The sequence below is a fragment of the Loxodonta africana genome, chromosome 19 (assembly GCF_030014295.1).
Source record: "Loxodonta africana isolate mLoxAfr1 chromosome 19, mLoxAfr1.hap2, whole genome shotgun sequence".
Taxonomy (NCBI): domain Eukaryota; kingdom Metazoa; phylum Chordata; class Mammalia; order Proboscidea; family Elephantidae; genus Loxodonta; species Loxodonta africana.
Window position 1 is genome coordinate 11,448,273 of NC_087360.1, and position 11,015 is coordinate 11,459,287.

An 11,015-nucleotide genomic window follows, 5' to 3' on the forward strand; every position below is an offset into this window, starting at 1 on the left:
TGGTGGTGCAGTGGTTAAGCATTTGGCTGTTAAGCAAAATATCAGCAGTTCAAATCCACAAGCCGCTCCTTGGAAACCCTAAGGCGGCAATTCTCCTCTGACTATCAAGGCAGAGACAGAAAAGAAAATCACACAGCACTGAGGGAAAAAAAGATTTTTTTTTTTATTAATCTTTCTTTTTAAAAAAGTCTTTTTTTTTTTTTTAGGTAAACCTCTTTCTGCCTCCCCTCCCTCACTCTGCCCACCCTCCTCTTAAAAATATAAAAATGTCCAACCCCAGATAACTAGAGTACAATAAATAAACAGTAAACACAAAAACATACTTTATTTGTTTCTTCTTTATACAAAATAAGGAAACTAGAAGCGTTCGACTTCCAAAAAAGTATAATACTGTACATCCTGATGGCCCAGCCTCCAGGCCCCAGGCAGGGGGGGCAGTCTGCGGGCCAGAGCCCAGCAACCTGGGTGCTTCCCCCAGGGGGTGAGCAGGGTGGGCGAGTGTTCGAGTCCGGCCCGGACACCCGGACTCCAAAGAAATATCAAAGTAAGGGAGAGTGGGGGCTTGTCCCTCGGCTGGATGTCCTAGCCGCCCCCCCTCCTCGGAAGAGCTGACCTTGATCCTCAAGATAGGCCACCAGGGGGCGCCAACTTGCGTATTTTTTCCGCTCTTTCCATCTCTCCTGCTGGCGCTCCCCCCCCCATCTCTCTCTTTCTCATCTCGCTACCTTTCCTTTCTCTCTCTTTCAATCTCTCTTTTCTTATCTTCGCTTCTTTAAAGACGGGGAAAGCAGAGTAAGAAATATGATTACCAAATGCGGAGGGAAAAACAGCATCTCGGCCCCTTGGCCTCAACCTCTCTTAGTCTAAAGAGGTGGTGGGTGGGTGGGTGGGGGTCCGGGGAAGTCTAGAGCGTGCTGGAAATCTCTTGACCCTCTGGAGTATTGACTTTGGTGCCAAGAAATTGCTCGCGGCTGCCGGGTCGGTCCCCCTCTTCCCCGCACCCAGCCGAGGAGCAGCTGCCGGTTGAGTGCGGACCCGAGAGAGAACCAGGCGGCTGGCGTTTTGGTTTCTGGCGGCTGCGTCCCGGGGCCCGCCCAGCGGCCTTACCAAACGGCGGCCTCATTGAGCTCGGGGTTGGGGTGTGACAGGGGTCCGCTGTAGCCGCTGGTGCCGCTCATGGGGAAGGGCGGGCTGGGCCCGCCGCTGAAGACTTCGCCGGGCATGGGGTGCAGCGCGCCCGGCAGGCCCGGCTCCGGGCTCGGCGTGTCCGGGTGCGAGATCATGTCGGTGAACCTGGGGTTGTCGGCGGCGTGCGGGCCTGCGAGCGGCGGCTCCAGCGCGCCCAGGGGCGTCGAGCCGGGCCCGGAGGCGGCCAGGAAGCTCGAGTCGGCCGGGGACTGCGCCTGCGAAGGCGGGCCATGCGCGAAGAAGTCGTAGTTGCCTCCCGGCCCGTAGTAGTCGCCTTGGTAGTCTGCAGAAGGGGAGGAGGAGAGACAGGGAGAAATCAGAGCCGCCAAAGTCAGCAGGGAGGCACGGGATGGGGGACCGGGGGCCAGAGACACCCAGAGGAGGTCAGGGGGGCAGAGGAGAGGGCGTTAATGGGCTCTGGAGGTTAGATAGAGACCCGAGCCCCTCAGGACAGTGGAGGACACAGAGCGAGGGGTAATGCTGAGGAGAGAGAGAGTGAGAGATAACAGGACGGCAAGAGACTCACAGACTGCCAGACACAGAGACAGGAGAGATTCAGAGAGAGGGAGACACACAGGTAGCCACCGAGAGACAGAGACAGTAGGAGACACCAGAGACAGTGAAGGTGTCCAGTTTCCCAGAATCAGAGCGAGAGCTACAAAAAGGATAAGAGACAGAGACAATGAGAGACAGGCAGAATGCAGAGCTAAGGGAAGCCAAGAGGACAGGCAGGGAGGAGGCCCCAATGCCGAGGGGTGGGAGGCCAGGAGACAGGAGGGACCCAGAGACACGGAGTCCATGGCAGAGATGGGAGACAGAGAGAGATGGGAGATTGGAGACAGATGGAGACAGCAGAGTAGATGAGCGGCAGGAGGAAGCCGCCTTAAGGGACACGGCAAAAAAAACCAGGGTGCACCACGAGAACTCAGGAGTGAGAAAGAAGGTCCAGAGAGACAGATGCGCCCAGAGGCCAGGAAAGAGTGAACCAGCGAGACTGGCAAGAGAGTCCGCCAGCGATGAGATGGCCAAGAGGCCGGGAGAGGCGCAGGGCGGGTCTGGCCGGGTGAACAGACACCAGAGCTCGAGATGGCCCGCGGGGCAGCGAAGGACTGGGGAGGGAGAAGCTGGGATGGTGGCGGAGCCCGAGCGCGGAGGAGGTGCTGGCGGGCGGGTCGAAGGGGATGAGGAGATGAAACCTGGACGCCAAGCTCGCCGAGCGGCCTCCGCGCGCCCTCTCCTAGGTCCCCTGCACCCCACCAACCCGGCGCTGCCCTCTGCCCGCCCTGCCCAGCCAAGGACGTGAACGCCGGTCCGTCCCTTTTCACCCGCCTGGCCGGGCCAGGAACAGGGAAGCTGAGCCTCAGCGGCTTGGGAGAGAGGAGGAGGAAGGCCTTTGGTCTCACCCGGGTGGGTTTGCCAGGGTACCCTGGTTCTGATCCATTTAAGAACAGTGGACCCTTTGAGAATCTGGTGACAGCTACGTTCTCTCTCCCCCAAAAAACTTACAGATGTGCGTTTTTGCCCACAAATTCAGGGGAGCAGGAGATGCCTCGTTACACTCCCGCCCTGCCTCAATAAATGACTTCAACTCTCTGCCCTCCTCCCACCTTGTAGCTGGCTCGGGTAATAACCCGCTTCCTACGCGGGAAAACCAGCGCGCGGAAGCCAAGATCTCTCCTCTGTACGCCCACGCCCCCTGCTCAATCCTCGGGTCTCGGTCACCCAGGAGAGTTCCAGACGCCACCCACCACTCCCTTCATACTCCAAACCCTGAAATCAGTTCAAACTGAGAAGGGGGCCTGGAGGCGCGGTTTGCGGACAGTTCAGGCACCAGTTAAAACGGTCTCCGATTACTTTTTTAAAATCACAAATTCCATTCTCTTGGAAAGGGAAGGGGAAGGCCGGGGAGCGGCGAATTTGGGGCCCCAAAGGGGCGGGATTGGCGACGCCCGCGCCCGCAACGAGCCGTCCAGCCTGCGAGGGCCGTGGCCCCGGCGCCGGGCTCACCGCCTCCGCCCATATGGCGGACGGGCCGGAGGTAATTGGAACAAACGCCGTCTGAAAAGGGCACAAAAGCCGCAGCTGGGGCTTTGTCCGCGCTCCCACGGGGAGCCGCCGGCCCCGCCGCCCGGCCCCTTTCTCGCCCGCTGCCGGTCGCCGCCGCCGGGATCTCCCAGCGCGGATTAGGCGGGGCCGCCTCGCTGGGGACCGGGGGTGAGGGGAGAGAGGGATCCTGCCCCCCATTCCAGGGAAAGGGGGGCCCGCATGGCAGGAACAGTCCAGACCCCCAACCTATCCAGCAGGCGCGCACGGAGAGGAGGCATTATTGGTGGGGGGCGAGCTGGTCCTCGGGGAGACCTTGGTTAATTACCCAGGCGGGGAAAAATTCCGGGCCGGAACCGCCCCCACAGCTTCCCGGTGCGGATCGCTATTTAGGCGGAAGGAGGCAAGCTAGGTGGAGAGAGCCAGTGAGTAGAGACCCCAGAGGATACACCCACCATCTCTGCAGTCCTGGGCTAGGAGGCTGCATCCCCCTAAACTCGGTCCTGCCACCCGCAGGGCTTCTCCCCAGAAAAAACAAACGCACACCTTGACCACAATTTCTAGGGGACTGGCCAGGGCTGCAGCCCTGAATCTCCAGGCCTGGGAGTCCTCTAACAGTCCCTCCTGGGCTGGCTAGGCGCCTTGCTCCTTCCCTCCACCTCCTTTCCAAGAGAAATCACCTCTCCCCAAACTGGGAGACTAAGCCCTGTGCAGGTCTGTGCCAGGGGATAGGGGCAAGGCCACTCAGAAGCAGACCCCTCTTAGGCATCAGCACCCGTGGTTGCTCCCCAAATTCACAAGGGTCCTTCCTTGGGTCCATGGCTCTAGGTGGATGGTGAGGTAGTGCAGCTGTGGGGGGGGGGGCAATGGGTCTCTAAAAGTGGGGTCGGAGGAGTCTGGACAGGTTGCCTAGCGATCACGAGGGATATAGAGAAGACATAGGAAAAGGAGAAGAGGAGGGAGGAAGAGGAGGGGTGACCTAGCTGAAAGCTCATTCTAGGCCTGAGCCGGGTAACACCGCCGCGGGATTCTTCTTTGCAAACTCAACTCCTCGCCCTCCCCAGCCCCAAAGAGGGAGGGGGACATCTGGTGTTGGCGCAGCCCCGATGACCCCTAGTACTTCGGGTCGGAAAGCCGGCGGGAGTCCTGCCCAGAGCAACTGCTGGCATCTGGGCTGATAGTGCCTGAACTGTGCGCAGCGTCCCCACAGCGGGAATGGAGTGGCTTGTCTTTGAAGCTAGTGAGCAAGCACCCCCGGTGACTCCAGACCCCCATCCAAGCCCTGGAGCCACCCTCCAGTGCATGTGCCCAGCTGTGCCAAGGACACCTGGTGAGCCAGTAAAGGCAGCAGCTGCAGCAGCAGGACCGCTGTATGTCCGGCGGGGGCATGCTTGCAAGTGGATTTGTGAGTGTGTGCCTCCGTGTAGTGTGTGGGAGTATGAGCCTGTGTGAGCCCCTGTGTCTATCAGCAGGTGTACCTGTGTGGAGTGTACCTGTGTGTGATAGTGTGTCTAGATGTGTGTCCCTGAGGTCTCTGCATGTGAGCGTGGGTGACTGTGTGCATCACTGTATTATCCTGTGTGTTTACCTGTGCGTGTCTCTGTACGGGTGAGTCCACGTGTCTAATTTCGTGTCCAGGAGGCTTCTGCGGGTGTGTGCCTGTGTGTCTGTTAAGCTCTGTTCATTACAGTGTGTCCTGTGTGGATTTGTATCTTCTTGTGTCTGGGGCAAGTGGGATGGATCTCTGGGCGGCTGAGAGCGCACAGATACCGGCTCTGCGTCCTCACTCTCTAGAATGCGCCGGCCGAGGTGTGGGGCAGCGCGTTCCAAGGGGCTCCTTACCTCCGTAGTAGGTGTACGGAGTGGACCCCAACATTTCAGACTCGTCCAAGCGGCCACCCAGCGGACGCATGCGCCGAGGACTCCGGAAGAAGGCGTGTCTCCGGGCGCCCAGGGCGCTCAGCTGTTTCATCCGGCGTTCTTTGGACCGTCGGTTCTGGAACCACACCTGGAACAGAGGAGGGGGCTATAAACTCCCGGGTCGGGGGTGACCTTCCCTCCCCTCCCTGCCTGAGCCGCTCCCTCTGGGTCCAAGCCCCTCCTCCGCATCAGGGCTCCCCCGAGGCGGGGGCCGGGCCGGATTAGGCCAGGAGGCCTGGGGAGGGGCCTCTGCGAACTAGCCAAGGGTGAAGGATTTCGCGGACCCGTGGGGCGACTCATAAAGACTTGGGTTTCCTGGTCCTCCGCCCGCCTGCGGCCTGACGGCTTTATAAAGGCCTTCCGCCCAGGCCGGGCTCTGCCTTGGCCCCTCGGCTCCTGAGCCGGGCTCTGGCCGTCTGTCTGTCGACAAATCTGGCGCAGGGCTGGGGGCATATGAAGAACACTGCCTTTTTCTCTGCTAGGAAGATGGGGAAGAGAGGGGTTCTGGACCCCAGAGAGGCTTAAAACTCTCCTTGAATGGGAGAGGGGAGGGAATTTAGAAAGGCGAGGGGACAGGCCCAAGATCACGCGCCAGGAGGCCAGTAGGGCTAGGCCCCTATCTTTGGGCCAGTTTGCTCAGCTGTCCGCGACCTCGGGCGCACGGTCTGCACCCGAGACCCGAGCTCGGAGAACCCTTAGCCAAGAAGGCTGGGGGGAGGCTCCTCCCGGCCTCCCAGCTCCCGGGTGCGTGGGGCTGGGGAAGATAGCTGGACGGGGCCGCACCTGAATGACACGCATGTTGAGGCCGGTCTCCTGCGCCAGCTGCTCGCGAATGTGGCGCGTAGGCTTGGGCGTGGCGGCGAAGGCGGCCTTGAGCGTCTCCAGCTGCTTGGCTTTGATCGTGGTGCGCGGGCCGCGCCGCTTGGTGCCGGAGTTCTGCTCTTCGTTCTCGTTGTTGGCTGTCTCCTTGTCGGACGAAGTCGAGTTGTCCGTTTCCTTGGGGTCGTCCTGGAGTGGGTCCTGGAGGTCCGGGGACAAACTGCGGTCCGTACAGGATGACACTGAGGGCAGACGGAGCGGGAAGGGGACAATAGTATCAGTGGCGGCCGGAGGCCTTTCCAAGCCAGCCACCAGTTCCACCCGCCCAGGCCACCGCCAGCGGGGCAGGTTCCCTCCCAAACGTGGCAACAGCCCCTCCCCCAGGGGCCCGGCACTCCCCTCCCGTGCAGGCCGGGCTGGGCCGTCGGAAGTGCCCTTCTCAAGCCCTCTCAGCACCTCCCGAGTAAGAGGGGGACTTCCCGAGTAAGAGGGGGAGTCACGCCCTCTGAAGAACCCCGCCTTCTTGTGGAGGAAAGGAGGGGACAGATGCCCCCGGGGCCTCAAATCCTCCACTCCCTCCTCTCCTCCAGATCTCAATTAGAGCCATCCCAGAGCAGCTAAAAATTACTGGGAGCTCAAATGACTGCGGAAAGGGAAATTGAGGGGCTATGGAAATCCAAATTGAGGGAGGAGGGAGCAAGCTGGAAAAGGCTTCTGAATTAGATGGGGGCAGGGAAGAGCTGGAGGCTCCCGGTTCCCAGGTAATGCTGCTGCCTCCCCAGCCTCCCCTTGTCCTAGAACTGCCTGATGGTGAACCTGATGGGAGCGCTCTTGGTAAGGAAGGTGACAAAGGGCTGGAGGGGTGCAGGTTCACGTACCTGAGTTGAGGCTGCCCTCCTTGAGGCTGGATGAGCTCAGGTAGTCGTCCTTGCACACGAACTTGTTCTCGTCGATGACGTAGAGCTCCTCGCCCGTGGACAGCTGCTTGTTGCAGACCATGCAGGTGAAGCAGTTGAGGTGGAAGACTTTGCTGCGGGCCTTCCGCACCAGGTCGCTCGGTGAGATGCCTTGTGCGCAGCCCGCACACTTGGTGCCGAAGCGCCTGCGGACACAACGCAGCCGTCACTCACTGCAGCGCAGGTTCCCAGGTCCGGTTCTCTGAACCCCTGACCCCTTCCCACACGCCCTGGCTCCCAAAAAGCCTCCATTTCCATATCTGTCCAGTGGGACCCCAGTCCTGCCTCCCTGGCCAGAGTCCGTGAGACAAGCAAATGTCCTGGGCTGCTCTTGGGACTGGTACACTTCGCCGGGGTTTATTCGTTCTCCACCGGGACTCAAAAGGGGGAGCAATGGGTGAAGGCTTCAGCTAGGCAGAGGGCACACAGCACCCCAAGATGCTCCTGCTCCTCACTTTCTGCTAGCCCAGTACAGCAGCCTTGGCTCTGGAGACCAGGAAGGATTTTAAGCCAGGCAGGCCAGGTTCAGACATCTGTGTCATCTGGCTTTACTGGGAACCAGAGAGACCTTCTCCCAGCCTGTCCTGGCCTAGGTAGGGCCAAATTGCCTGGCTGGGCCCACCTCTGAGTCAGGTAGGGAGCTATCTGCTGAGCCGGGCTGATCGGGCAGGACGGAATCTCCCAGTGATTCCCAGTGCCCAGAGGGAGGCTTCCAATCGCACTCTGGGACCTGTGGACAGCAGGGCTGGCAGGGGGGTGTTCTGGAAAGCAGGGGCTGAGTCCCTACCCCCAAAGCCTCTGGCTCTGGAAGGCATTGGGAGGGGGGAGGGATGTGAACAGACAGCAATTCTCCACCCTGTATGGCTAAGACCCAGGATCCCATAACACACACACACACACACACACACACACACACACCCCGCCATTTCCCCATTCCTGGTCTCATTTCTTTTCTTTCTTCCTTGAGTGCCTGGGGAAAGCTGGCTTCTCCTAGAATGAGTGGTGCAGATGGCATTAGGAACTGGTTCAGAGCATATTGGAGGGCCCAGGACTCAGGGACCCACATCTACTCCCAACCATGTCTCTAAACAGGGTGAATTTGGGTGACGTTGATGTAGTGAGGGCATTAGAAGCCATAAGTCACTTTTGGCCTTATCCAGCAGCGTAATTGGCCATATGCACCTTATCAAAAATCATTAGGCTCTTTGCAAGCACCGCCACTTTAGGGGCATTGGGCCTCTTAGGCCGGGGAGTTTACACGTGTAAAGGCAAGGCTGACATTTTCTCCTATTCAAAGTCCCCAGTGCTGAGCCACCGAGGCCACCAGGCTGCCTTTCTCCCCGGTGTTAACCATCCCCCCCGCCCCACCGTCCGGAATTCGCACTCACAAAGCCCGCGCTGGGCGATGGCTGGGGTAGGCCAGGCTGAGCTGCTGAAACCCCACAACCTTCTGGGATTTACCTTGATATTTCCCAGCTGGGGAAACTGAGGTTCAGAGAGGCGATCTGCCCTGGAAGGGGTGAGCAGGTGACAGCCCCGGACCAGAGGTCCTGATTCTCAACCCCAGTTTTGTTTGTATTTTGCTACATGGGAGAAAATAAGTTGAATGGGGTGGGAGAGCCAGGTGGGAAAGCTTTCCTCCCCCATCACCAGGGGAGCCCTTCCTGGCTGGGCCCCCTCTAGGCCTGGGAAGTTTCTGTTTGTGTTCAGAGGGGGATCTGGGGCCCCGGCCTGCTAGAAGGGCAGCCTCTGGGCTGACAGCACTCTGCCAGGTAGAGAAGCCTCCAGCCTCCCCTAACTCCAGCAAAAATCCTTCTCCTCCCAGGGACGGGGCTGGAAGCTTCTGTCCTGGGGTCACAGCCTCTGGGAACGGCAGAGACCGCTGGAGAGTAAGTTTGTCAGGGTGCGTCCTCTCGCTGCCCAACCAGTGCTGGGAGCCCAGCCTGGAGGTCCCAGTAAGAGGCAGCAAAGGCAGCGTCCTTCTTCCTCCACCCGGGCTCCACTGGAGGCCAGGAGGAGGGCAGTGCGCTGCCCCGCTCCTCCTGTAAGCTGGCGGCGAGTCCGGGAGCTAGGCTGGGTTTCCTGGTCTCCCTTCCCCAGCGCCCCCGAGATCGCTCGCAGGGCGGGCGCGCAGGCAGCAGGGCGGGTGGCCTCTTACCTGAAGAAGTCATTTTTGCAGTAGAGCTTGCCCTCGCGCGAGAAGCACTTCTCCGAAAGATTGGTCTTGCACTCGCAGCACTGAACGCATTTGATGTGCCACGCGCGGTCCAGCACGTTCAGCAGAAAGCGGTCGAGGATGGGCCGCTCGCACCCGGCACAGTGCACCATCATAGCCCCGCGCCCGGGCGGCTTGGGCCGCCTTGCCCTCCCTTTGGGCCCCCGTTCCTCGGGCTCCCCCGGCCCCGCCGCTGCTCTCCGCCTTGGGCCTCGGCCGCCGGCGGGCAAGTCCGCTCCGGACCAAGACTGTGCCGGCCAAGTCCTGATGCGATCGCTGGCCTGGAGCTGGGCTGCCTGGGGGTGGGCGGGTGGGGAGGGATGGCGTTCACAGTCTCATGCCCGGGCCGCACGCCCCGGCGCTTATTCTGGGCTCCCCAAGGTGTTTCGTGCGGCTGCTGCTTCGGCGCTGCGGAGCGGCTTTCCCCGGTGGCGGAGGCGCCGGCACTTTCCCCCACTTTCAAGCGGTCCGGATCCTCATCTTTGTCTGGCCGCCGCCTAATTCGCGCATCCTTATTCAGATTTGGTGACGTCGCGAGGCACGTAGGGGGCCCGGCGGCCAATGGGCACGCCGTGGCCATGGCAACCTCTTAAATTTATAGCATATCTAAATTGGCTACAGCGTTGTGGTCCGAACAGAGCAAAAACAACAAGGCATCAGTATTGTTGAATATTAGCTTGTACCTGGTGCGGACGCTAAGTAAGTATTTACCTTTCATTTTGGGGCGGGGGGGTGGGGGCCGCGGGATCCGAAAACGGCGTCTCTCTTCTCTCTCGCCTTGCTAGTATTTTGGGGCCGGGGTTCTAAGGCCTAGTGGGGAGGGACTCCCACCTCCCTCGCCAACCCTGGAACTTGAAGAAGTTGCCCGAGGCCTGGAGCGCGCTTTGCGTCCTCCTCCCCCTCCCTGGCCTAGCCCGCCCAGATTGGACTTCCCCACCCCCGCGCCCCTGGGGTCCGCGCCCTTGGAGCCGCAAAAGCGCGGTCCTCCCGGAGCCGGGCCGGCTTCTTTTGTCACACCGAACTGGGGCCCAGGCGCGCCTTTCTCATGGAGAGCGAGCGCGCGGAGGCCGCGCGCCGCTTGGGTGTCTTTCTTGCGGGGTTGCAGTGCCCAGGCTCAGGTTGGGGAAGGGGATGTCAACTGGCCTGGACCCGGACTCTGGGATTTCAGGCCTTAGCGCTTTGCCCACGGGGCTCTGGGGAGGTTTAGGGGGAGTCCAGGGCGGACGGGCTTTCCCACAGCCAGCTCGCAGGTGGCGGCCAGGACAACTTGGCGCTCACCACACCTCTTCTTTCCTCGCGGCACCTTCCAGATGCCGGGTCAACCAGCCCTGGCTCCGTGGTGACTGGGTCGCAGGCCGAGGCGGGGACACAAGTGGCTGCTTGGGAGCTATTTACACACGCTTGGGGACTGGGCTATGCCTGCCAGTCCGGCTCCTCATAGCGTGGAGGTGTGGTGGGCCTCGGCGGGGCGCAGAGGGCGTGGGAGGTATGGGGCCTCGCACACGTGTGGGGCGGGGGCAGTGGGTAGGAGAGAGAGGGGAGAGGGCCAGGCCTCCTTTTCTAAGGAAGCAACCTGGTGACCTGGCCTTCTAAATTGGGGAGGCGGCGATGGCTTCGCCTGGATTTTCAGTCTGAGAGCTGGCGGGCCTGGACCCAAGGGCTGGAACGAGAGGAGTGTGTGTTTGTGCCAAGACTTGGCTGTGAACATTTGTTTGGGTGTATTTATTAAGTTTGTTAGTTTGTATTGATATTTGAGAATAGAGTGCGTGTTTGCCTCTGTTTCGTTCATGCGGATACCCACTGCCGTTGAGTCGATTGATTCTGACTCATAGCGACCCTATAAAAAAAATTTTTTTTTTTAGGTTGTGCATATT

General features: G+C 60.3%; 1 protein-coding gene across 1 annotated transcript; it reads right to left on the reverse strand.

Moving 5' to 3' along the window:
• Positions 1–1,103: 1,103 nt before the first annotated feature.
• LHX5 (LIM homeobox 5) lies at positions 1,104–9,257 on the reverse strand. Its single transcript, XM_003419281.1, has 5 exons — positions 9,085–9,257; positions 6,849–7,072; positions 5,935–6,212; positions 5,074–5,239; positions 1,104–1,471 (listed from the first exon to the last, which is right to left on the reverse strand). The coding sequence occupies exons 1-5, from the start codon at positions 9,255–9,257 to the stop codon at positions 1,104–1,106; spliced, it is 1,209 nt and encodes a 402-aa protein (XP_003419329.1).
• Between the last annotated feature and the right edge of the window lie 1,758 nt (positions 9,258–11,015).